The sequence below is a fragment of the Rattus norvegicus genome, chromosome 9 (assembly GCF_036323735.1).
Source record: "Rattus norvegicus strain BN/NHsdMcwi chromosome 9, GRCr8, whole genome shotgun sequence".
Lineage (NCBI taxonomy): Eukaryota > Metazoa > Chordata > Mammalia > Rodentia > Muridae > Rattus > Rattus norvegicus.
This window is the reverse complement of record NC_086027.1, coordinates 91,411,513-91,438,725: the sequence shown is the minus strand read 5'-3', so window position 1 is coordinate 91,438,725 and position 27,213 is coordinate 91,411,513. Positions and strand designations below refer to the sequence as shown.

The 27,213-nt window shown below is 42.6% G+C and overlaps 1 protein-coding gene across 3 annotated transcripts in view; it reads right to left on the bottom strand.

Moving 5' to 3' along the window:
• Col4a3 (collagen type IV alpha 3 chain) overlaps positions 1–27,213 on the bottom strand; it is a 129,099-nt gene that overhangs the window by 14,363 nt on the left and 87,523 nt on the right. For 2 of the 3 annotated variants that reach the window (NM_001413988.1, XM_039083897.2), the window contains 16 exons: positions 25,439–25,536; positions 24,852–25,002; positions 24,425–24,538; positions 23,245–23,412; positions 21,887–21,976; positions 21,420–21,554; positions 15,703–15,801; positions 14,803–14,892; positions 14,345–14,484; positions 12,258–12,384; positions 10,136–10,216; positions 9,706–9,804; positions 8,732–8,779; positions 5,805–5,990; positions 5,178–5,308; positions 951–1,023 (listed from right to left, as the gene is read on the bottom strand). In NM_001413988.1, the coding sequence (NP_001400917.1) occupies positions 951–1,023; positions 5,178–5,308; positions 5,805–5,990; positions 8,732–8,779; positions 9,706–9,804; positions 10,136–10,216; positions 12,258–12,384; positions 14,345–14,484; positions 14,803–14,892; positions 15,703–15,801; positions 21,420–21,554; positions 21,887–21,976; positions 23,245–23,412; positions 24,425–24,538; positions 24,852–25,002; positions 25,439–25,536 (1,830 nt within the window). Of the gene's footprint in view, positions 1–950; positions 1,024–5,177; positions 5,309–5,804; positions 5,991–8,731; positions 8,780–9,656; positions 9,805–10,135; positions 10,217–12,257; positions 12,385–14,344; positions 14,485–14,802; positions 14,893–15,702; positions 15,802–21,419; positions 21,555–21,886; positions 21,977–23,244; positions 23,413–24,424; positions 24,539–24,851; positions 25,003–25,438; positions 25,537–27,213 lie in introns of those variants that run through there. The other variant, XR_005488938.2, reaches the window with a different exon arrangement.

Below are 27,213 nucleotides of genomic sequence, written 5' to 3'. Positions count from 1 at the left end.
AAAGCTCATGCTTGAAGAAATTGAAAAGGATGTTTTAAAATCACCTTTAAATGTAGAAACAGTTTTCCTTCCTGGAAAACTTGGTTTTGTTCACACTGGATACATTTGTTAGTTAGTATCTCTATAGGCTGTGAGAAGAGATTCCTACCCTTACAAAACTCAGAAGAGGGGAGTGACCAGTTAAACAATGACTCTAATAAAAATCTGTTTGCATTACATTACAACTCCCCTGTCCCACAACAGACTCTCACTACGCAGCTCTGAAAGGCCCGGAATTCACAATACCCAGCAGGCTGGCCTTGAACTTCTACTGATCTTCTTGCCTCTGCCTCCCAAGCGCTGGGATTACAGGAGTGCTCTCTAAACCTGATAGATCACACTCCATTCAACATCAAGAAAACAATGGCAGGCATTTCAATGTTAGAGCATTCGTCCAGCATCTATGAGAGGGTTCGGTCCCTCTCGCTACAAATAAATAAACCCCATAAAACACAAATGTATAAATCTGTGAATTAAAAAATCACTTTACCAGAACTAATGGGCTGGAAGCTGTTCTTTAAGATTTTTTTTTGTAGCTTTCCAAATTATGAAATTTTCCAAATTATGAAATTAAATGCACATAGCCAAAACTTAAAAATAATTCGGTCGCATATTGCTGTAGTATGCCATGCCCCATCCCAATACATTTTAAAATCCCAAACGTAATACTTTCAATGGTCTCTAATTGTCCTACAGTTTTCATTCTTATCTTACGGTTTTCATCTGAACGCACAGGGCTCAGTGCTCTAGCCTCATACTGAAACCTGTCACACTGAGGTCTTGTTTCTTCCGCTCCTACTGTTGTCTCTGGTGGCCACAGGAGCTCATCAAACGTCAGATACAGTTTTACAATGTGATTTGAGTGGCAGTTACTGTATTTATATATAAGAGCAATGGGGTCAAAATAGTACCTTTTACACCTGGAAACCCGGGGAATCCTGGATCACCTCTGACACCGGGAAGACCGGGGATGCCTGGTGCTCCCTGTATTTTGAGTACAGGGAAAAGAGCAGAACCACAAAGTTTTAAAAATGAAATTCTCACGACATTATTTTTTAATCAAAAGATATAACTCCATATTTGTACTGGCTGGTTTTATGTGTCAACTTGATACAGACTGGAGTTAGTACAGAGAAAGGAGCCTCCCTTGAGGAAATGCCTCCATGAGACCCAGCTGTAAGACATTTTCTCAACTAGTGATCAAGTGGGGAGGTGCCATCCCTGGGCTGGTGTTCTTGGGTTCTATAAGAGAGCAAGCTGAGCAAGGAAAGGGGAGCAAGCCAGTAAGTAACATCCCTCCATGGCCTCTGCATCAGCTCCTGCTTCCTGACCTGCTTGAGTTCCAGTCCTGACTTCCTTTGGTGATGAACAGCAATGTGGAAGTGTGAGCTGAATAAACCTTTTTCTCCCCTACTTGCTTCTTGGTCATGATGTCTGTGCAGGAATAGAAACCCTGACTAAGACAATATTGGATAAGACTAAGGTAAAATTGACAGACATCACTTTTATCTGTCAGTTCAACAATCTGCCTACCTTTAGCTCTTATGCTCCTGAGAGCTCTTCATAGGACCATTTAAAACACATACATCCCCACCCCCATCATGGGGCACAAGCAAACTTGCCCCCTAATGTTAGTGTATACTGTTTTAGCTTTGAATGTGTTTAAATGGAACAGCACTGTATTTTGGGTCATTTCAGGAAGAATAAACCTGTAATTGTTGCAAAGACCGTAGAGTCATTGTTGAATCCCACTGTCATTCTGCTGAGCTAGCAGAGTTCTAAATTACTCCTGGTGAGGGTGGTGGGAGAACTACAGTTTAGAGATGGGACCAAAAAGGGCAGCAGGGAAGAGGTTGAGCCTACTGAGTGGGAGGTGCTCACATTAATTGCTGTTGGAGCCTTGAGACACTCAAGAACAGCCACGAGAGAAGAGAGGGATCAGGGCTTCCAAAAAGATCAATACTTTAGATCTACTTTCACACCATTACTAGGGATTGGGACAGAATGCTATCGAAAATAAAAATAATAAGAAATCATGATGATAAAGGTGCCAAGAATAACAAAGATTGCCGTAGAGACAGCCCCCACTGAAGGAAAAACACAATAATTCAATTGCCGGGATGAACAGGAATGCGATTAGAAGAAGAGGGAAAGGAAAGGGAGCCACCTGATCAGCCTGTCTAGCCTCTGGTAACCATCTGTTCTCTTCAGAGAAAGGTGACTATGGAAAGTCGGACGCCAGGTTCAGCCCTTGGGTGGAAAGGGAGGTATGTTATGCAAAAGAGAGTTGTTAAGAGGGCAGGTCAGGACATCCATCAAGGAGATCATCTTTCCATTGGAAAGGACCATGAAAGCACCTGAGGTCGGTCAGGACAACTCCCAAAGCACTAGAAAGTTACATGACTGACATCCACAGACTGGACGGAGGTGGACACTATCTCAAAAAGTAGATTCTAGATATCAAACCACAAGGAGGTGAAAAGAGTTTAATATGCCTCCTAGTAACTGTCACGCATATTTACCCCTGGTGTTAGAGGTGGACTCATGGGCTGGTCATAGAGAGTCTGTATTTTCATGGGCTCTCTCCACCATGTCTTTGTGGGCACAGTGACTGGTACATAGGGCAATCGGAATAGGTTTTAAGCTTGGCGAGGGGTCAAAACAAAGGCAAGCCATATAGAGGGTTAATTTTAACTTGTAGAGGAAACTTGACAAGCACCCATGAGTGAAGAAGCAATATACTGGTTCTTTAGGTTTAATTTTTAAGGGTGTGTGTGTGTGTGTGTGTGTGTGTGTGTGTGTGTGTGTGTGCGTGTGTGCGCCCGTGCGCATGAGCACAGGTGTTATCAGAAACGGGAAGTGTTAGATAACTTGGAGTTAGAGTTATGGGACATTATGAGCTGCATGATGTAGGCACTGGGACCCTAGTCCTCTGGAAGAACAGCAGGCGCTCTTAGCCAGCGAGCCATCTTTCCAGCTGCAATGTATTGCTTCTTTAAAGAATGAGAACTTCATGACCTGAACTCCTTTCAGCCATCTGGTCTCCTCTAGATGGGTTCTCATACAACCTCAGCCTCCAGTTGTACCCCTTACACACATACACAGTCAGTCTTTAGGGTCTCAAGAACTCCTCTCTCAGGCTTCATCTTGCTTTGCTTCCCTGGAAAACTGATACTTATCTTTTCTGATTCAGGCCTTGAACACATTCCACCAAAGAAAACAGATGCCCTTGCTGTGTTCCTTCAGCCCCCACCTCTCCTCAGAGCCTACAGCATGAGAAGGATGAATCTCAGTATTTGTCTCCTTCATTTTAGACTAGGCCCTCTGAGAGTAAAGGACCGTACCGCCTGGGACAGGGCGGATACCCCAGAATGAGGTTTGAACCACATCCATATCTTTTCAACATCTGTTTCCAAGAGAATTCAGGAGAGGTGGTAGAGGATGAGGGAGAGACTAAGAAAGGAAAGGTCTTGGGCTGCGATCCTGGGAGTCTGGACCTACAAGAACAGGATGGCATCCTTGGAGGGAAACCTGAAAGTTCCTCACTTAACATCTCAAACACCAACGGCATGATGGCTGGACAAGGAAAATATGGAAGAAAAATGGGTGTAAGAGAAACTCCCAGTAATAGACTTAGCGTTATGGAGGATTTATTAATAGACTTGCTTACACAAAGTGGAATTTAGCTGAGGAAGTGTTGTCTCCAGCACTTCCTAGCCAGGCCCGACAGAGAGAGCAAAGTTTATAAGGCGAGGATGTAAATGCTCATCAGGATTGACCAGCTATCAGGCCTGTTGCCAAAGAAAGATGCCTCCAACAGGATGCTCGCAGGGGCATACAGGGTCACAGAGGTTTAAGTCCTGGCCTGCCATATAGCCCTTGGTTCTCTTCAAGGGGGAAGCTTAATTCTGCCTGTTGGACAAGATGAACCTGGGAAATAACTAGCTGGAAAAATTTCAACACAGGTGTGCTTAAAATAACTCTAGCAATGTCTTCATTGTGAAAATCTCCCATTTGCCTAACTGGCTAGATTTATATAGTCCTCCTGTCTCTGTTTAAATTGTTCAAAATGTAACCTGGAACCAGGTCCTACCAGGTTTGTTTGGGGGGAGGGTGGATCATAGCCTATGTGAAGTGTATAAGCCTAAGGTATATATAAAATAGTAAAACATTCTATTAGAGGCTGGCTTCTCTTGGGTATTAGCCAGGGCTGCATGTGCGCTATTAAAGAGCTTACTGCTCACTGGGAAGGCATATTATTTCTACAATAACAAAGTTGAATTTTATGAAGAAAAGGCTTGTAAGCACAGCTGACTCTAAGCACAGTGTGTCCTTACCACTGTGGTCATGAGTCAGCTGAGTGGCCCAAGGGAAACTTAGGATGAAGTCCTAAAATGGCAGTATTCAGCCAGTGTGACACTTCCTTCCCTTAGATACTCGCTGGGGGCAGAGGGTGCTTAGCTCTTATTTCTGTAAGTTGTTCTACTGCTGGCTTCATTTTAAAGGGAAGTATTGTCAGACGGGGGTACATTCTGTTAGAGAGGTAAGGTGGATGAACAAGGAAACTGAGCCTGCCAGAACCAGGTACATAATAATAGGAAGAAATTCAAGTTATGTTATTAGATGATGATGATGATGATGATGATGATGATGATGATGATGTGTGTGTGTGTGTGTGTGTGTGTGTGTGTGTGTGTGTATGTACATATTTATAAGATAGCAAATTGAGGGGCATAATGACTATTCTTTGAGGCTATTTGAGGACATTTATCAACTGCTAGGTACTTAGATTTTTTTTCCCCAGCTGAAATAGCTCAGAGTTTAAATGAGCAAGAGTCATAGGTGACCCATACACACCCATGTGTTAGACGCATTATAGAGGTGAAATCTTCGCAGCCCTTAAGCTTCTTTGATTTCCTGGGCTCTGTGGGACCTTAGGTGTGTCCCATCAGTACACCGATGTACCACAAGGAGTGGATGTGTGCTGCATTCAGCTGCAGCTGCTCACACACAGCTGTCAGTTCTCCAGAGTTAACATGCAGTGGTAGAGAGCAAGTGTGACCAGTGCCGACATATACACTACGACTGCAGCCTAACGGCAGCAAGGCAGAACTGTGTTAGTAACATTCCACACTTACCGGTTGACCTGGTGCACCCGTGTCCCCTACCATTCCAGGCAGACCTCTGGAGCCAGGGAGGCCCATAAATCCTTTGTCACCCTTTATGCCTTCTCCGACAGGTCCTGGAGGTCCAGGGGGACCTGGCTCACCTGGGTTCACAAAGAGTCCATCAGAGTTGCCAGGAAGGGATTCTTGAGAGTTCTGTCACAGATTTTTTTTTTTAATGGAACAAAAGCTCCACCCCTTGTTATTGTCCCAAACGCTCTTTTCTTTGCTGCTGGGAGGCAGGCTCATGGTGATATCTAAGAGAGAGCATGCCAGGGAAACACAGGGGTGGGGGTGGGGGAGTAGAAAGGACCCACATCTCCCTGAGCATAGTCTGTGGGGAAACATCTAGCCTGATGCATAGCACGTGTTCAACCACAGAGGTCTGCCTTTAGAATTCTTAATTGAATGTACTAATCTTTTACCCACCCGGGCCGCTGTCCTGCCACTTCACACTAACTCACTGTGTATGACAGTCGGGGATATGAAAGGAGTGAAGAAGACTGGGGACAGCACAAGAAGCCACGAGGTAATGACAGAAAGAACACATCTGATCTCAGATGCCACTTCCAGTCCAACTTGTGAAAGGAAGCGCTCTACCTGGATTTCCTCGTAAGCCGGGGAGACCTCTGTTTCCTTTTGGGCCAGGGACAATGGTCCCAGGCAGACCTGGTGGACCTGGGAGTCCAGTGGTGCCTGGGGGTCCTTGAGGTCCAACATCCCCCATGGTCCCCTTCCTGCCAGGAAGGCCAGACAAGCCTGGAACTCCCCTGTCTCCTTTGACACCTGCAAGGAAGGAAGCTCAGCTGGGTTTACAGTTTGTGATTAGCTTCTGTAATATAGGCACTTTCTTTGGAAATGTTAAGATTCATAATGAATTTTCTAAAAAAATGGTTGGAGAACAAAAATACAGATCTATAGGTCTTCCTCTGAGTAGGCATTTGATCTAGGCAGAATCACTACATTTTACACATCTGTTGTCTGATTTTACTTGGTGTGAGTGTGTGTGTGTGTGTGTGTGTGTGTAGGTACATGCTCCTCTGTCTTATTTATTGAAAAATGCTCACTCAGAGAACTTAGAGATCATCAACTTGCCTGGGATGGCTGATTATTAAATTCCAGGTATCTGCATGTCTCAGCTTTCCTAGTCTTTTTTTTTTTTTTTTTTTTTTCTGGAGCTGGGGACCAAACCCAGGGCCTTGCGCTTGCTAGGCAAGCGCTCTACCATTGAGTTAAATCCCCAACCCCGAGCTTTCCTAGTCTTGATGTTACAGATAATGTACGCTTCATACCACAGAGCCATCCCTCCAGTCTTTCATTGTCTTATTTTAAAAGTAAAGAGATCCCTGTCACAGCTCAGCTGTTCAGCTAAGCTACAGACAAAGGGCACGCTATAAGATCTAAAGTGTGGTGCATATGTAAGTCCCAGTTACTACTTGGTGGACTTTATAGCAGCATTATTTATTTACAGATAATTCAATAGAGCAGAGAGAAGCTAAACTTCAGGGTCGTGATGTGGGCTTGGAACTGGTACCCGGTTAGACACAGAGGTAGCTGCCATCCTGCTCAGTCTCCTGACTGAATCTTTCCCACATCTGTGAGACCGAGGGGAGCGGAGGGGGGGGGATAAGCATGGCAAGAGGTCTGAAAGAAGACCCCAAATGTCACAGCTTAGTACCAGGTATCATTTGTCATCTCAGAGAACCTTCAAGAAACTGTGCTGTGAAATTCCTGGATGAAAACTGTAGTATTGACTGGAAACAATCTCCTCTCCTCTTTCCCATCTCTATGATTTTTTTAATTAAAAAAATGACTTATGGATTTTATTTTATAAGTGTGAGTGTGTCTTGTGTTCCGTGTGCGTGCCTGGTACCCAGAGAAGCTGGAAGACAGCACTAAATCCCCTGGGACTGGAGTTCGATGTGGTTGTACGCCACATGCATCTGCATGCCGGACCTCTGCAAGAGCAACAAGAGCTCTTGACCTCTGAGCCATCTCTCTACCCTTCCCACCCCCAACCTGTGTTGTTTGTGAGAGTAAATGGTATGCGTATAGGAGAGGGGAGAGTGAGGCTGAGGCTGTTGGCTGAAGGAATGTTGTGGGCAGGGTCTCTGTCAGGTAGGGAGCAAAGACCTAGAGTGAGAAAGGGAAACTGTCGAATGTTCTGGTATTGTCCCCGGTGTCTTCACGTTCCTTAGTCTTGTAGTGCCTGTAATTCCTGTTGTTAAAGGAAGTGCCTGCCTCTGTAGTGCTGTCTTTGTCCAGCAATGACCTCATGTACTCATGTCATGTTGTGGGTTTTATATTACATTTTTGGTAAAATTTCATTCTTTGTTCTCTAATATGTATTCTCTTAAGGATCTGGGAGAATAAACTAATCAAACCAATCCATATCTTCCAAGTTTTGATGAATGCTTCATGGTATGTTATCGCAGGGGCATTGAGGTGTGCGGTCACTTCCATAACTGGACTATTTGATTTTTTTTTTAAAGCTTTTGATGTTGTTGTTGATTTTGGTCTAAGGTATGACTTTTTCCTTTGAAATTTTATTTGCAGTCAAATGCAGAGTAATGCAGACACAGCATTTCCCTTCCAGTGAGTTTTGAGCTTAGCCTAATGACACGAACTGAAGCTTTTCTTTTGTATGTTGTTCTACAACTAGGCACTGGGATAGGGAAAGGCTCTATACTCGTAGGGTATGGAAGGCTCAGTGCGCAAACACTGAGACTGACCAAAAGGACAATCAAGTCATTAAGAAATGACGGGAAAGAGCAGCTCCTGCCTGCTTCACACTCCAGCTCCAGCGAGGACCAGTTCCAACATCTACTCATCTTCTGCTGGGTCATGGCATCATTGGTTATAAGAAAGCGTAATTACTATCTTGAAACACTCCTATTCATAGGGTGCCAGGATAATAAAGATCATGGAAGGGTGCAAACAATCTGCTGTTTCTCTTGCTTTCTTCCTCTACAGAAAGGAAAAGTGTTCAAAGACTCTGCTTCTCCTATGGCACTGGCTTGAGAAAGGTACACCTGAGGCCGGCCAAGAAACACCCGTAGACTTGGAGGAATATATTGGATAAGTTGTGGTGTCTCCGAGGTTGATAGAGGTTCAGGGAAGCCATGGACAAACAAGAACATGAACCAAAAGGGCTGGAATCAAAGTGGGAAATGGAACTACCCCATACCTCAACAGCAGGACACTCAACGAGTGTCCCAGGGAAGCCACCGCCACCTGTATTCTTGCACAAGTCAAATCATTGCCATAACCAGCTAATACCAGCAGCAACAACAAATACATATAAATGTCTAAAAGCTTGCATAGAAGAAAATCCGATAGCATGTTTCCACAGCTTTGGAAACGTGTCCTTTATTGTGGTGATAGCTTTGATTGACTGTTAAGACTGTAGTATTATCACTGGGACACCTTTCACTTGCCAAGTTACATTGTTTGACAAGTCAAATCAAGAGAAGTAGATTCTGCTCTTGGAAATGTGCATTTAAGGTCAGGGAAGAAGAAATGCCTACCTGGTACACCAGGGCTCCCTTTTTGGCCTGGATGGGCCCCCAGCAAGCCTAGAAGAGGTAATTTTGATGTATTAACATTTGATTAACCTCATTCCGTCCTACATGTGAAGCAAACACGATTGATGCATGCAGAGGATGTGTCAGAGACCACCCGTTCTGTCAGTGAAGACTTACTAGAGCCTCATGGAATTAAATGCTATTAAATCCATGGGTAGAACAAATATTAAAGGCAAGGGTCAGGGAGGCAGCCCTGTAAATAAAGGCTCAGACCTCTCTGACTAATGACCTGAACTCAGTCCCCAAGACCCATGTGGGGTAAAGGGGAAAATCAACCCCTGTAGACCATCCTCTTGACTTCCACAAAATGACTATGGCATGAATGAATCCATAAACATATGTACAATACTATATATTACATATACATAATTCTACATGTAATTATTGTATATTTATATGTATTATATATAATTGCATATAATATACATATATCTTATGATAATTATACTCTATGATAATATATTATAAAATACAATATATATGTATAATAATATACACATACACAATAAAATACAAATATAATATGTTTATATAATATATAATATTTATTTATAATTTATTATTTATATAATATATTTATGTTTTATATTTTATAAATTTAATTTATTTATAATCATATTATATAATATATTCTACATAATTATATATCATATATAAAATTCTATAATTCTATATTAATATATTAAATTATATATAACATAGATTATATAATTTATATATACTTATATATACTCTACATATTATATGACATATAATATATAGTACTTAATATACAAAACATAAAACATAATACATAAATAATATATCATATATAATTAATATATAATATATAGTATAAGCATATGTTTATAGATGCATACACACATACATATATATGACTCATTCATATGTATATGCAGATGAAGGACAGGCTGCACCTGTTTCTCCTTTTTCTCCCGGAGGACCAGGAATTCCATCTTGTCCTTGGTCGCCTCTCATACCCATTGGTCCAGGAAGTCCTGGGAGTCCTGGAGGGCCTGAAATAAACAGAAACAAACCATGCCACTCAAAGACTGGGCCCCCTTCCAGGGAGATTGGTGGAAAGTGCTCAAAGGTACTGATTTTTCAGAACTGTAGTTATGTGTAACTGCATTCATAGTAAACAAACAAAAACAAACAAACCCTTCCCCAAACCCCAAAAACCTATGCCTAGATTAATACTATCCTACGATGACCGTGGTATTTTATACAGGCAGACACTTTCATTAGGTAGTGTTATCAACCCCACTATTCTGCAAGGGATAGAGTAGTGGTTTAGAAAGTGTGTTTTCTCCACACAGAGGGGTAGAATAAGTTTTAAACTGAAACCTGGAGGGCCAGTGCTTCCTGGAGGGCCGGGGAAACCTTTCTGTCCTTTAAGACCGGAATCACCATCAGGACCTGGTCTTCCTGAAGATCCAGAGAGAGGAGAGAAAAGAACAGCAAAGTGTAAGTAGTTACATCATCCACTGAACAGTCAGCTCCTGTCAGCCCTGCTCAAGCTGCCCTTAGGGAAATCCCCAAAAGATCACCTCACACATCTCTTCTGAAAAACATTTCTCCTGGGAAGGATCCTATGTTGAAGTTCTAACACACAGCTACTAAGAATGCCATTGTATTTAGCAAGGTGGTTTTTAACAATTAGGGCCAACAAGATGGCTCAGTGGGTAAAGGTGCTTGCAGCCAAACCTGACACCCTAAGTTCCATCCCTATACAAATTGCTCAATGTCTGAGGAACTGCTAAACTCAGGAGCTAACGGCAAATCTATCGAATCTCCCACTTAAATTATATTGAGGTAAGCCTGCAGCTGTAACCTAATAGTTTAGCAAAGCTTTTCTTGTTGTTGTTTTTTAGATTTATTAAATTCAATTTTTTCAGGGCTGGAGAGATGGCTCAGTGGTTAAGAGCACCGGCAGACTGCTCTTCCAGAGGTCCTGAGTTCAATTCCCAGCAACCACATGGTAGCTCACAGCCATCTGTAATGGGATCCAATGCCCTCTTCTGGTGTGTCTGAACAGTGTACTCATATACATAAAATAAGTAAATAAATCTTTAAAAAATACATTTTTTTCTACCTTTCCCTCCTCCTGCCAGGGCTGGGAATTGAACCTAGGACCTTGTGTATATGAAGCAATGCTACACTACTGAGCTTCATCTCCAGTCAAGCAATTGTTTTTAATAAAACAAAAAGAACACTTGTTGTAACCTAACATGGATAGCAAGATCCAGATCAGAAATATGCCAGGAAAGAAAAAGATTTAAAATAGCACTACAGGTGAAATTATGTTCGTCATAAATTTATAGACTAAAGTCCTAACCCCCAGTGCTTCAGAAAGCCATTGTGTTTAGCAATGTGGTTGTCAAAAATTGGGGATGGCAAGGTGGCTAAGTGGGGAGTGGTGCTTGCAGCCAAGCCTGCCAACCTGAATTTGATCCCCAGGACCCACCTGATAGAAGGAGTGCATTGATTCCCACAAGTCCTTGCAGGTTGTTCCCTGACCTCCACAGGCATACCACACACCAAATGCCCATGCAATAAATAAATACACACACACAGCTAAAAACTGTATTGAAAATTCTTTTTAAAGTTAAATGAAAGCAAGGACTCTAAGCCAACACGAATGGCATCTTTGTACGAGATCTGGATGCAAACACAAGGGGAGACAGGAAGAAAAGGCTCTAGCCAAGCCCAGAGGTCTCCCAGGAGCCAGGCTTACCAGAACTTTGGTCTCAGGGTTCTGGTTTCCAGACTGTGAGAAAACAAGCATCTGTTATGTCACCCAGTCTGTGCTTTTGCTAGAAGCCTGGCTATATCATTCTAACCTAAGATTTGACTAGAACTGTTTCAGGCCTCTAGGCTGAATTTGTTGAGGCAGAACTTCAGACATCTTGATTACAAGAGCCGGCGTTTAGAGTTCAGTCTGCTGAGCGGTAGAATGAGGCCTTCCTAACTAAGTCACCATCTTTTAGTGTTCCAGAATTTCAACTTCAAAGCTGAATCAAAACAACCGCACACACCGGAAATTGTAGCTTTCTGTTTACAAAGGCGATTCTAAAATGTAAGGCTCATCCTACACACTGCTGCCACCTTTGAGAACAGATTGTTAAAGTTCGTTTGAGGACATGCAGAGCAAAAAAAAAAAAAAAAAAAAAAAAAAAAAAGTCAGAGGCCAAGAGGGGAGCCAGCTTGTAGAGGAGTCAGAAGCTTTGAGGCCAAACAGCTGATTTGAACCAGCCAGTCAGAGATCACAAAGAACTAGGAACGGGTGAGCTGATTCAGCAGCAGTTCTCAGAGGCTGAAAACAGTCTAGGCCTAGACACATTGTACAGAGTCTACATTGTACAGAGTCTAGAAGCTTCCAGGAGTAGGCGTAGGTTAGCGGACAGAAGCAGTAAGCCTTTGGAGGTGACAATTACATCAGGCAAATAAAAGTTACTCTTACACTGACCTGGGTGGCCAGGACTCCCAGGACTCCCAGGGGCTCCGTCAGGTCCAGCAGGCCCCGAATGTCCAGGTGGCCCAGGTAGTCCTCTCTCTCCTTTCTTCCCTTTGTCACCTGGCAATCCTGGATCACCCTTAAATTCAGTCAAACACCTTTAAAGTTCTCATATAAGCAGGATATGTAGTTAGGATTAAGTAAAAAAACGAGACGAAACAAAAACAACTTCTTATTGACTTATCAATCCCTGCTGTGTATTTGCTACGGGCCAGCACCATGAAATGTGTGAGGAGTAGATTAGCCTCGTGCTTTGTGAGGCCCAGTGCAGATGGAAATGCAGACACTGAAAGGGTTTTAAGAGAACAAGAGCAGGACATTTAGCCAAGATGGGATCTCAGACAGCACTGGGTCTATGTGAAGACAGAATGGAAACCCATATATGATGCACACAGCTTTCATGGACTTCAGAGTCCAGCCGGGAGAGAGTTATCTAACAATCATAAACATTGGGGTGAGTGACAGGAAATAAGAAGCAGGCTAAACAGATAAGTGTTCTGTAGATACAACGCTAATAAAAAAAACAAAAACAAAAACAACAAAACAAAACAAAACAAAAAAAACCCCCAAAACCAAAACCAAAACCAAAACAAACAATAAAAAACCAAAAAACAAAAAAACCCAAACAAACCATGTCTACCAATCACATGTTTAAACCAATTTGGCTGCTTTACTATTCTTCTCATCTGTATCTCAGATTAATGATAATTCAGATCATGCATGGCTGATGGTGACTTACACGGTTTCCATCAAGGCTGATTGGAATATACTATTCTCGTACCAGGCCTTCCTAACCTGAGAGAAATGGGCCTGTGGCCAATGCAGAGCTCTAAACACTTCATGTGGTTGTCACCTGTGAAAACCTGACTCTAGACAGAGCTGGTAATGGACTGAATAAGAATCCAATCCCTGGGGCTGGAGAGATGGCTCCGTGGTTAAGAGCACTGACTGTTCTTCCAGAGGTCCTGAGTTCAAATCCCAGCAACCAGATGATGTAATGAGATCTGATGCCCTCTTCTGGTGTGTCTGAAGACAGCTACAGTGTACTTATATACATGAAATAAATAAATTAATTAAAAAAAGAATCCAATCCTTAAACCCTTGGACATCTGATAGAAAATTATCTGCTCCCTTTACAAAAACATGCACCCAAGGACTTTACATACAATTTAGGTTAATGGGTCACTCAGGATGCTACATTTCTTTGGGGGGGTGGGGGACATGAAATCCCTTGTTTAAAACCTCTGCTTCTGGGGCTGGAGAGATGGTTTTAGAGGTTAAGATGCTCTTCCGGAGGTCCAGAATTCAATTCCCAGCAACCACATGGTGGCTCACAACCATCTATAGAGAGATCTGGTACCCTCTTCTGTTATGCAGGTATATATGTAGGCAGAATACTGCGTACATAATAAAAAATCTTAAAGAACAAGTCCTGCTTCCTGGAATGTCTGTTAACGACTCTGTACTTGCACACCTCCGACTCTTAGGGTATGTGCAGAAAAAAAGGTTTGTAGGAAATGAACTTAGAAGAGGAGCCAAGGCCACTGAAAGGTCACATGGTTTACTTGTTAATGATGTCGAAGAGCTGTTCTAGTCATGCCTTTTATTTCATCTTAACGAGACAAAGGGTTTTGCATATAGAATGCAAAATCTCCGGGTGAGAAACATCGAGAACAAAAAAACTTTATATCTGGAGGAAAGAAACCCTGCCCTGTCAGTTTTGGGGGCCTGTCACCAACCGCCCTCTGTGTGAGCACACTTAAGTGGCAGGGACAGAGACATTTCTTGGTGGCTGAGATAGATTTTTCCAAATTGAGAACATGAAATAGACTCGATTGTGAAAATACTTAGGAATGTGTTTAAAACAAACAAACAAACAAGCAAATAAACAACACCAATACCACTGCCAAACCCCAAAACATAGCTGCCTGAATGGATAGAAATGTCTCTTTTTTCTTCCTGGACTGAGTCTGGTCTTTGTTGATATCTTAAGGTTCCCCACCTCTGCCGAAATGTAACTGTGTCAGTGGTCTGTATACCTTCGGTCCTGGTGGTCCTGGGCTTGCACCTTCTGAATAACCTGGCTCCCCCTTATCTCCCTGGGGGCCAGGGATCCCTGGCAGGCCTGGTCTTCCAGCTACACCTGGAAATCCTGAAGTTCCTTTTCTCCCTTTAGGGCCTGCAGTGAGGACAGATATCAGGTAAGAGAAGAGAAAGAGGGATCTGGAGGCATCCCATCTTGATGCTTGTCTGAATCATTCTCCAAGAAGATGGCTTTTCAGAGTCATAAATATTGGGCTATATAACACGTGATTGTTAAACATCTTGTTACTGCCCAGGTTCTGGTTCCACACAGAACCTTTGTCTAAAAGCAAAGCTGGTTGACATAAACTTTCTATTAAATAAAAAAAAAAAAAAAGAAAGAAAGAAAACCACAGAAAATCTCCAGTTCTGACTTGTGAGCTTGCTGGCTCATAATACAGGATGATAGCATTACCTGGCACCCCCATGTTCCCCATGCTTCCTGGCAAGCCTTGTGGTCCTGGTCTTCCAGGATCCCCACTGCTCCCCGTATCTCCTCTAGGGCCTTGAGAAGAAACAGAGTCACATGACCAGTTCCTGGGTTTATGTGCGCAACACATCTCTTCTGCTCTCACGGGTAGATAGGTACAGAACTTTCGATTAAATGAAAAATCAAAATAACCCAAAGCACAGGAAGTCTACAGCTGTTGTGATTTTGAGGGCTCATAAGAACAATATGCCATTAAGTGGCCCACATGTGTTCCCTAGAAGTAGGTAAGTGCAGAACTCCTAGTTTAGCTGGTTAAGGGTTAACTTCTTTCACCATCAGCTAGGGTTCACCATAGGACTGGGGTCTTAGGATGTGGAAAATTGAGTAAGGTGAGAGTCCTATTACTAGGCCTGTTCAAAGCCACCCTCAGACCAACATCAGCAGACAAGAGTGGCTCCTCTGACTGGCTGTACTGCAGCAGAGTCTGTCAGCAGCCTGAAGGTTAATTGCCCTGTAAGTTATTTTGCTAATGAGGTGGCTGGGATAAGAGACTACAGCTTAAAACTGCTTTGCAAACCCAATAACTTGTTTCCCAAAGGAAGACACAAAAGCAAAAATGAATAGAGCATTAATTTTTTTTTTATCTCTGACATGTTAAAAAGAAAACGTTCGAGTATAAAAGCAGAATCGCGGGTAGGATGTTTTTCAGTCGGTCGATGCCAGCTACTGAACACATATACTTTGGCTTAATTTAGAACATATTCTTCCTGGAACACTTTCCAGGCAGATTTTATGTTTGACCTAATGAAGCTAGCAGTGAGCTTTATTACATTTACGTGTAGGAAAGCTTAGAGCATGAAGTTTCTCTGGGAGAGTTAGCCATACCTGGAGATCCTGGTAGCCCAGGCACTCCCTCGAGGCCTTTGGGGCCTGGTAACCCTGGATTGCCTCTGTTTCCCTTTTCACCTGGATTTCCTACGAACCCTAAAGGTAAAGAGCAAACATTAGGAAGCTGGGGATACGGCTCTGCGGTAGAGTGTATGTCTAAAGTTCATGTCGCCATGAGTGTCAGCCGGAAAGCTTATCATACTCATTCATACCCTGGTCTAAACTGACGAGTTATTGCCAAAGTACAGTGTCACATATTTATCATGAGCACGGAGAGGTGTAGGCTTCTGTCTTTGTTAGAGGAATTGAATGAACTGAAGTCTAGAAACCATTAGCACAGGGTATGGCTCGAATCAGGCAACTCTCGTCATGAGGTGCACTCAAGCAACATTTGAAAGGTTGCGCTGTTGTTCAGTGGTAGATCTCTTCCCTAGCATGTGTAAAGCACTGGGCTCAGTCCCTGAGACTACTGCAAACAAGCACAAGACATTTTAAGATTTAGCAGCCTAAATATCTCTTCATTTCTTTGGAGTAAAGCAGTGTATGACACTATTCTTTTTTTTTTTTTTTTTTTTTCTTTTTTTCAGAGCTGGGGACCGAACCCAGGGCCTTGCGCTTGCTAGGCAAGCGCTCTACCACTGAGCTAAATCCCCAACCCTGACACTATTCTTATATAAACAATTCCACTCTCAGTCCATTTCTTATGGCTTAAGATTTATCAGGCATTGGCTAAGTCAAAGACCCTGTCTAGACTCACACTGTCGATCAGCAACAGTGCCAGGATTTCAAAGTAGTCTTGCATAGCTAGAAAATTCCCTAATGGTCTGGAGAGATGGCTCAGTGTTTAAGAGCACTGACTCCTCTTCCAGAGATCCTGAGTTCAAGTCCCAGCAAACACATGGTGGCTCACAACCATCTGTAATGGGATCCGATGCCCTCTTCTGGTGTGTCTGAGGACAGCAACACTGTACTCAGACATAAAATAAATAAATCTTAAAAAAAAAATGAAAAGAAAAGAGAGGAAGTTCACTAACACCCCAGGACACTCTCTTATCCCTAGAACTTGACTCTGATTGATTTATCCTCCTGCTAGTTTAAACCCATGGACACTCCTTTACGAGCAATCAATTACAAACTTGCCCGACTACACGGAACATTCCGCAGTCTGTCCTGGGTTTTTGCCTTCTCCTGTTCATGCACCTGTTTACATATGGATTAAGTGTCTAATTAACAGCCAGGTCTGGTGTTGTGCTCTGGAAACAAAAATGAGTCACGTTCCCCTTGCCCAATCCTTCCATGCTTAATTAAGGAGACAGTCGAGCAGCAATTGCCACCCAGTGAGATAAGTTCTGTAGTACAGTCGGGCACACTAGGAGACACGAGGGGGGATTTTTGGAAGGGAGATTGTTTTGTGGCTCAGCCTCACAGATATGTGGCCAATTGGATGAAGAAAGCATAGGACAAGACAGGATCTCCAGACAACAGCCCATGCAGAGAAAGGGTTGGTGAAAGATTGTTCTTCACCCTTGATTTTCCATTTGCCAGCATCTAAGCGTGTATATCTAAGCAGCGCACGCATTTGCTCTAGCCTGCAGGCCATGTATAGCTTGATTTCATCCATTCATTCATGTATGTACTTAGTGGGGCTTATCTGCCTTCATGTAAACTGAAGAATGAAGTGAGGTCATTGGGTTTACGCGGCAAGCACTTTTATTCCATCCACAGAGCCATCTCACAGGCCCTGGCTTGAGTTTATAAGGCTCTAGAGCAAAGGCTGATTTGTTAAAAAAAAAAAAAGTAACAGTGTACCTATATAAATCCTTAGAGGGTTATAAAAACAAAGAAAGCCAAAGAAAAATATACAATAGAGACCTCATATGGCCCATAAAACCTGACATTTACTGCCTGGATTGAAACAGTGTTTAGGTCCCACTAATGTTTCTTCTCCCTACCAAACTGTTAAGTTTCACTGTGACCAGTAAGTGATACATATGTATTCAGGACATAATAAAATGCCTAACCCACAGACATTAAAAAATTGGCATTGAGCACACGCATTGCATGTGGCTGGAGACATGTATACAGTATAAGGAGGTCCAGTTCTTTCTAACACTTCATTATTTCTTAATTTCAAGTATGAATACAATATATTTAGACATTATCCTTTATCCCTCACTTCAACTCCTCCTGGATACACCCTTCCCTGCATAGCTCTTTCCCAATTTCCTCTTCTTTTTCCTCCTTTTCTTCCTTTTAAAGCAATCCCTTGAGTCTAATTAGTGCCGCCCATACATGCACGGGTGTGTGGTTCCATACCTTAGGTTATGGGCAAGCCGTCATGGGCCACACTATTGGGGGGAAAAAACCTAACTGGCCCTCTGTCTTGGCATTGTCAATTTGATACAACTAGAGCACCTGAGAAGGGGGAACCTTAACTGAGGAGCTGCCTTGATCAGGCTGGTCTACAGCTATGTCTGTCAGAGATTATGTCTGAGGCAGGAGGACTCAGCCTACTGTGGGTGACACCAACCACAGACAGGTGGGCCTGGGTTATGTAAGCCAGAGAAGAGCCGGTAACCACCATTCCTCCATGTTTTCTGCTTCGGACTCTTCTTGAGTTCCTACCCTAACTTCCCGAAATCATGGATTGTGAACTGGAATCGTAAGCAGAGTAAGCCCTTTCCTCCCCAAGTTGCCTTTGTTCAGAGTAAACTAGAACACTCTCCTTCAGTGGCCACCAACTGCCAGTAGGAATGGGAGCCTCAGAACGCCGTGGACCCAAGAGCTTTTCTGAACCCTAGTCATGGAGGCTCCTCTGACTATCATGTTTGCTGAGTTCTCTGCTCCTGGGAATTATTTTCTCTAGGAGTTGTGGCCTAGACACCTGGCAGTATATCAAAAGAAGGACAAGTGTGACCACTGGTGCCAGCTGCCTCCTCTCACAGTTCCATTGGGTAAGCAATTTGATCTCTCAATGCCTATGTAGGAAATGAGATTAGCAATCGTAGGTTGTGAGATTAGCAGTCCTTGGCTTGTGAGATTGGGTTGATATTTATCAAGCGTGCAATAGTACCTGGACATGGTGCTGCGTAGGCCTTCGTTAAATAGTATTCTATTTCTCATTCATACTTTACATTTGTTCATGGTTTTCTGTAGATATGTCTGGTTCCCATTCAGACGTTTCAAAGTAATAGTGATTACCACCGATTTTTACCCTTGATATCTCTTCCAAATCTGGAGTGAATGTCTCTGTGTGTCAAATTCACATTCTTGAAAAAGTGGGTGTGTCATGGCACCCCAGCATTCAAGAGGTTAAGTCAGGAGAATCTTGAGTTTGAAACCAGCCTGGCTACATAACAAATTCAAGGCCAGTATGGATTATATAGTGAGATCCTATGTCAAAACTATACTAAAACACGTGGACCATGCAGATATTCAAAAGATGACATACTCCCTTTTGTCATTCAATCTGTGGCAATCCTCACTATGTATCAGGATTAAGTGACACCATACAGTTTTACTTGAGTACATTTTTTTCACTTTAGTAGATGATAACTACTACTTCCTACCATTCCTGTATCAAAAATAAGTATGTCCTAGAAGTTAATTTTTTCCCCCAAAGATCGTTCATTTTCTTTGTTGACAAAATTCTTAGATTTGGGTCTCTCTTCAATTTACATGTTAATTTCAGGAAGCTCTTTGGTATGCCCGGAAAGACTCTATTCAGTCTCTCTAACATGGGCTATGCAGAATTTGCTTTTGTTTGATTTTAGTTGGGGTTTTACTAGGTAGTCTTGGCTGGCCTGGAACTTGCTGTGTAGAGCAGGCTGGCCTTAAATTCAAAGGTGTGGCAGCCTTTGTCTCCTAAGTAAATAAATGCTTATGTGCCAAGCACAACGATATTGATGAATACCTGATTTCTAAAGCCACATGAGATCTTTCTCCACTGTAATGGAGTATAGTATTTTATGTGGCTCTGAAACAACTATGTATTCTCTTAATGCTTTCTCTTCGGTGAGAGTTTATCCTCAACGGTAATGCTTTACCCTGAAATTCTGTTTGTTTAGTGTTGCTTGAGGTCCAATCTGATGAAGAGGACGAGAGTTGAGCCCTCTTAAGAGTTGGCTTGATACCGGTCATATAAATTGTATAACAAAAGCACCTGCAAAAAGGCAGGTGATTTGAAATGATTTGAATGGATTTGATTTTTATTCCAATAGTCACGCCTAACAAGGAACCATATGCCGAAAGGCTAAAGTTCAGGACAACAGATGTTGTCCTGTCAACAGGAGACTGTTATTCTCCAAGGACTTTGAACATGAGAAGATGCTTTTCCAAGCAATCAGAAAAATCTATCCCGATAGTTAATAGAATAAAGTAGAATTTGGAGCAGAAGTTTCCATTTCCATCAGAAACACTGTTTTTGTTGCTGTGAATTTAGCTTTTTTTTTTTCTTTGCTACAAGATAATTACTTTGTAGTCCAGGTTACCTTAGAACCCACAATCCTCCTGCCTCAGCCTCCTGAGTGCTGAAATTGCAGGCTTATGCTATTACATCTGGTCACTTCGATGGCTCAGAGCATTTTAAAAAAGAAAATGATATTTATTTTCCTATAATGAGTTACAGAAGGTTATTTTCATGCAAGAATTTAAGTTACTCTGAGCAGATTCCCCTCCAGACCCCACCACACTCTCCTTTTTATCACCCCCGCTCCTATTGGTCTTTGTTTCCTTGGACAGTTTTGTACTTTGATTTTTATATGCACTATATGATAGTGTTTATACGTATAAAATCTAGAATATGCACATGAGAGAAAACATATGGTAGTTGGGGTTTGGTCTTTTGCAATGTAGTGTAATGCTAAATACCGGCCACTAAGGCTTACTTGTCCCCAGGGATGATAAAATCTAAAGGTAGACCCAAGGGACACTGTAACCTTGACCCCAGTTATCCCTGATTGGTCAATAAAGATGCCTTCAGCCTATAGCTGGGCAGAACTGAGAAAGGCGGAGCTTTTGGTTCCTGGGCTTGGGTCTGAGGAGAGATCACCAGGAGCAGGAAGAAGGAGAGGAAGGAGAGAGGAAGACACCATGGGGTAAGGGAATGCTAAAAACCAGCCACGTGAGCTGGCCCTTGGAGTTAAGAGTGACGCAAGCGGAACACGGCAAGTCATAACTCGTTGTTATTGATAAGGAGGTAAAAACTAATAGCTTAGAGGGTAGATATCTGCCCAACTGTAGTGCTGAGGAAGGCTTATTATAAATATAAAAGCTGTGTGTGTGTTATCTGGGAACTGAATGATCAAAGGCGGAGTAGGAACCCCTGGTCTGAGATTAAGTACTTTCCGCAACAATGCCTGAGGCTCAACAACGTCTGAGACTGAATTAGTGAATTAGTTATTGTTGGTTGAATCCATTTTCCTGCAAACATCCTAACTTTGTTCTTTCTCATCTTCTGGAAATAAATCTACTGTGCCCACGCGCCAGGTTTTGTATGTCCATCCTTCTGTTGAAGGACACCTAAGCTGTGGCTGTAACTAATGCTGCAGGGAGCATCGCTATATAAAACTAAATTATTACAAAAAATGAATGCGTGCACCTTCCAGATGGCTGTGTGACCGCGCAGGCGGCTCAACACAGTCAACTGAAGGGTTTTGCTCCCATAGTCTCGTAGTCCCAGAATCGGCCGACTCTAAACAGGAACAGGTCTTTACCTTTAAGTCCAGGCTCTCCTTTGTCCCCCTTTAAGTGTGGTGCATGGGGAGGCCCAGGTTTCCCCTTCTCGCCTCGTTCGCCTTTGACTCCCGGGCGTCCTCTTTCCCCTTTTACTCCTGGGATTCCGAGGTTACCTGATAGACAGGAGTAACCACAGCAGGTCCTTACAGTGCAGCAGAATCCAAAGGTTAGCAACATGCATATGATATAGAACCGAAGTGTGACCAGAACCTCGAACTTGATAGTGTCCCTGAGCACACAGCGCTTGACAGTGTTGGCGTAGGTTTGCAGGGCGAAAATAAGATCCAGTCAAACCGGGGAAGAGAATAATACAAACCACAGGAAAAGCAAACGCGATCTTCATTGACAATTGTTTTTTCCTGACAATCACAGTTTCTTTTGTGATTAGGTAAGTGAACACTATCCATACCTCACATGACCGAGAAAGACGTCTTTTTTCACTCACCCCTCTGCCCCTGTGAGCCTGGTTTCCCAGGAAGCCCCGGAAGGCCAGTGGTTCCAGGATAGCCCATGATTCCAACCTCTCCTTTCTCTCCTATGGCAACAAAGTAACACAAAGCACTTCGTGATATATAGAATACAAAAAAAAAAAAACAAAAAAACAAAAAAAACAAAAAACAAAAAACAAAAAACAAACCCAAAACATTCCAGAAAATAAAATAATGTAGACAGAGAAAACTGGGAGTGGATGGCTTTTTTTGTAAATAGGAAAATAACCAGGTTTGTGTAGGAGGTGTGTTGGCGACTTAAAATTTCATCTGTCTGGATGTCATTGTAGCAAATGACACTGTGGTTGAAAACAGAGTGCCCCGAATGCCTGGGACATTTGTCCTCTTTCCTTCTTCCTGTTACCTTTTGATTTGTTCTTTGGCAGCCCTTAGTTGAGCTCAGTTTTTATTCCTTTGTTTAATGTGGCATACCGAGTGATACAGTTTTCGTCTGACGTTTTCATTTATGGGGGTCGTCATACTTTGCCCTCATTCACCCTAAGGTTGGTTTTAACGTGTAGTTTTGATTGTTCACTTCTTATGGGAAAAGTGCCATAGATTCTAGTAACAGGATTAGAGCTGACCAGGAACCAAAGCGTAATGTGTCGGTTAAGCAGTTATCCTGGTCTCTTCCCCGGAGGACTGTTTTTAATCATTATAAATTTACACTATAAACTATTGTGAACTGATAATTATGTATATGGGTGTCTGAAGAGGCTAGAAGGGGATGGCAGATCCCCAGAGCTGGAGTTAATACAGGTGGTTACGAGTCACCTGAGGTGGGTCCCTTGGGAGAACATCAAGTGATCTTAACTGCTGAGCCATCTCTCTAGACCCCGAACTGATAAACTAAAGGATTTCCACAAAAGAATCCAGACCCAGATGACTTTGCTAGCGAGTTCTATCAAGTGGTCAAGAAGTAGCAATATTCTTCATAAGCTCTTCCTGGAAATACTAAAGGAGGACCCATTCCCGGCCTGTTCTCTACAAGGCCAACATTGACCCAAACAGAATTAAGCCATCACAAGAAAACTACCGACCAGCGTTCCTGGGGAATTTAAATGTGAAAAACCTCAACAAGACACTGGTTGATATCTTATACAAGAATTACTTCACAGCAAAAATAGCCATAACCCAAATAAGTACAAAATGTAATGGTTCTATTTTCACACCCTCCTGCCCCGGTGATCCCTGCTCTCTTAAAGTTAACTTAGGAGGAAAAATATACTAGCTAAAGAAAAGGCATATAGCATGCAGGGTCGCCTGAAAGGAACAATGTGGAAGGAGACTTAAGAAGACAATGGCAGAAGGATACCTGGTAACCCTGGGAATCCTGGAGGTCCTGGATATCCTTTTTGGCCAGGCGGTCCCATCTCACCCGGAAGACCTGGTGTTCCTGGTGGTCCTCGCTCTCCAGGGACTCCAGATCTGTCCATCCCTGGGATGCCAGGGTCTCCTTTTGGCCCGGTATCACCTCTTCTACCTATGAATAAAAAGACAGATACATAAATGATTGTTTGAACAAATGCCTTCTCTACCAACTGCAACTGGTATATGCAATATTTTAGTGTAATTGTTTCCTACATGATGTTGGGTTAAACAGCACACTCAGTGGCGTTTGTTTACTGTCTTCCTCTAGAAAATCCCCAAATCCCTATTGCTCTAGTGTTACCCACTTCATAGGTCCTGCAGTGATGAAGGCAGAGCACTTATGTCTATTTCTGGGTACTGCAGGTGCATTCTGGGTACTGTAGGTGCATTCTGGGACTGTGCTTTCTGCTCGTTTCGCAGTTTTTCACCGTAGACCTACATAGCAGCTCCCCAGAAGTGAGCTCCATTATGCTCTGGAAACAGCGCCACTGCCATGACTAAGGTGTTGGCCAAGAGTTTATTTATGACAGATAATCAGGATACTAGTCTCCAGACACTAATGGAAGTCTAAAGAGTTTTCCCCAGAAAACCAGGTCAGGTTCAAAGGGTCCAAATAGGCAGGGTGTGTTTCACAGCAGCCTGACTCACTTAAGTTTATTTTCATAAACCTTAGTTCCATGTCGCTTATGAAGTAATCAACTACACATTTGCACTTACAACTTGCTAACCAGGAATCCTCGTGTACGTCGTCTCCATTTTAATCATCATAAAGTTACTATCTTATCGAAGTTTCAAAAGTAAAATACTGATAGAAAGTTTATGGATATGGATGCATATTACTAACTCAATCTAACTTTATCTTGTAATCTGTTGATGGAGTTCATATTTCCTTATGTAAAATGAACAAATCAACTCACTATACTGGGCTTGAGTCTCTTCCTATAACCAGGACACAGCTATTTGGATTAGCCATAAAATGCAGACTTATGTTTCCAGAACAACATGTCTTGTCTGGACAGTAGTCAGGACTTGTTGCTGTACACTTGTCACATTAAACAGCAAAACAGAGCCAGAGGACTCATCATCTGTCTACCTAGTTCCTGGATGGGAAACTTTCCTCCTACCTGGTTGTCCTTTCAATCCATTTAAACCTGGAAGTCCTTGGGTGCCCCTGGGTCCTGGTATGCACCTCCCTGGGGGTCCTTTTGCTCCTGGAGGTCCAGACTGCCCTGGGTCTCCTGCAGTAGAGAGTCCGGGAGTTTGCTCAGTTACCAAACCCCAAGCAAGGCCCCAGAGCTGCTAGTTCTTCATCCTTTTGTAACTTCACTTTTCCAAACCAGCCTATACTTGATACCATCGTCATGCTGATATAGACCCTCATGTAAAAGGAAAGATGGAAGGCAGAAGGAACACAGAACAGCCACACTGAGTAAAAAAGAAAAGAACTAGGCCTTGTTACTGATTTATTCACCAAGGTGCAAATGCCTAGAGCCCCCCTAGAGCACCCACAGTACAGCTCACTAAGGAGGAAGGTAATCACACTTGTTGTACCTGGAGGCCCGTCAAACCCGTCTTTTCCTGGAGTTCCAGGGGGGCCTGGAAGTCCAGGGAGTCCAATATCTCCATTTTCCCCAGAATTGCCTCTTTCTCCTGGAAAGCCTGGTTTTCCTGGCTCCCCAGGCCTGCCTACTGATGGTTCTCCCTGTAGCAGAGACATTAAGTTAGCAGTGTTTCCCACGGAATGTTTCTCAGTTCTACTTGCTAGGTGCGCTCTGTGTCTGTCTTGCTGGGTGTGCTTAGACATCAGAGTTCAACAAACATTTTCCTTTCAAGTTTGGTCAACAGTTTTGGTACCAAATGCTGCTTAATGCTGCTTCAGGATTCGCAGTCCACATCCACCGAAGGGAGTGCCCCAATACACTCTGAACATTTATGAGGTCATTAATAAAGAGAGAGAAATGCAAGTTTCCATGGGAACTTAAAAATTAGTGTCTACAAATAAACTAAAAGCATTAATATCTTATTAACAAATATACTACAATTTCTAATCCCCAAGTGTCTTGTCTGATAAGGGTTTTGCAACTCCTGAATGCAATTGCTTCTCCCTGAAATCAGTTTGTCATTTAGTCTCTTCTTACCTTGGCTCCTGGGACGCCCATCTCCCCGGGATAGCCAGGTCTTCCCGTTTCCCCAGGATAACCAGGTAATCCTATTGTTCCTGGGAAACCTTGATCTCCTACAGAAAACACAAAGCAAGAGCGACAAACACTAGAGATCGGTCTCACAAAAAGTTTGTGAGCAATATGTATTTGTTTTATGTAAGTACACTGTACACTGTCGTTATCTTAAGGAATATCAGGAGAGGGAGTTGGACTCCATTACAGATGGTTGTGATGGTTGTGAGCCACCATGTGGTTGCTGGGAATTGGCCTCAGGACCTCTGGAAGAGCAGTCACTGCTCTTAACCACTGAGCCATGTCTCCAGCCCCTGAGCAATATTTTCTTTATTAATTACATTTATGAGGTATCCAGGTAGAGAGATAACTTGTATAAAAGTTTGAATGATGATGAAACCAACTGATGAATTAGTTAAAAAAACAACAAAACAAAACAAAACAAGCAACCAAATTGAGTTTCAAGTCAAATTATACTGGCTTTGAAATTTGGTTCAATTATCAAAGGGGGGGGGGGAGGACAAACTTCAACCAATCAAAGTGTAAGTTATGGAGCCCAGTTCCAGCAGATAAATCTACAACATAATGTCCTGGTCCTCCAGCTCCTAAACTAGTTTTGCTTCCCATAGATTGTAGCTTTTGTCCAGAAAGTGAATCCAGAGTTGCAAAACTAGCGTGCAAGTTGTAGTTATTGATGACTGATCTAGATAAAATATGGAAGGAAACCAGGACATGAATGTCAAAGCTGTTTCTGGGATTTCATTTTCATTTACCAAGTGCTTGCTCACGTGAACGAGTGCACTAAATGGCCAACAATGAAAGAAAACGGTTAACATGAAAGAAAACGTCAAAATGTTGATTATATTTTAACAATTAAAGCAATGGAGAAACAAACCCATTCTCATAAAGCTCACGGTGTCTCATGTAATAGTCCATACCCTGAGGTTTGTTTTTCGTTTTTTAAATATAAATCCTGGACAGGATTTTGTTTGGTGTGCTAATCAGAGGAGCAGCTGCAGCTGTTATGCAACATCTGCAACTGGAATTTTTAGAATGTTTCCTTTTTGATGAAAACAGCATCTTTTTTTTTCTCCTGTCAAAAATATTTGTTTTATTATTTTAAAATTGTGTGCATGCATGTCAACTGTGTGCATGTGAGTGCCGATGTCCACAGAGATCAGAGGCACCAGATCTCACTGGAGCTAGAGTTACAGGCAGGTGCGAGATGCCTGACACTTGTTCTGGGTATAAAACTCCTGTCCTCCGTGAAAGCAATATACGCTCAGCCATCTGGACCGCCGCCCCCATCCAACCCCTAGCATCTTTTATTAAAGGAAAATAACTTCTCTAATTTATATTCAAGCTCACAGGGAAGTCTACATTTTCGTTTTGTTTGATGCTATGGAACGAATCCTAGCTCTTGTTCATGCTAAACGCACACTCCTGTACTATATTCCCCAGCCTGATGATTTGCGATTTAGTAGTTAATTTCTTATTGAAAAATGTGTGAAGTCCAGAAATATACAGACCTAAGAAGTATAGGTTTAAATAAAAATTTCTTCTGACTAGAAAGAATTGTTATTACCTTTTTGGTAATGTCCTTCCTCTTTTTTTTTTTTTTAAAGTATGATTGATGAGCCTGTGTGGTGACTCAGTCTATAAAGTTTCCTGCTATGAAGTCTGATGATCTGAGTTTGATCCCTGGAACTCACATGGTAGAAGGAGAGAGTGGTCTCCTG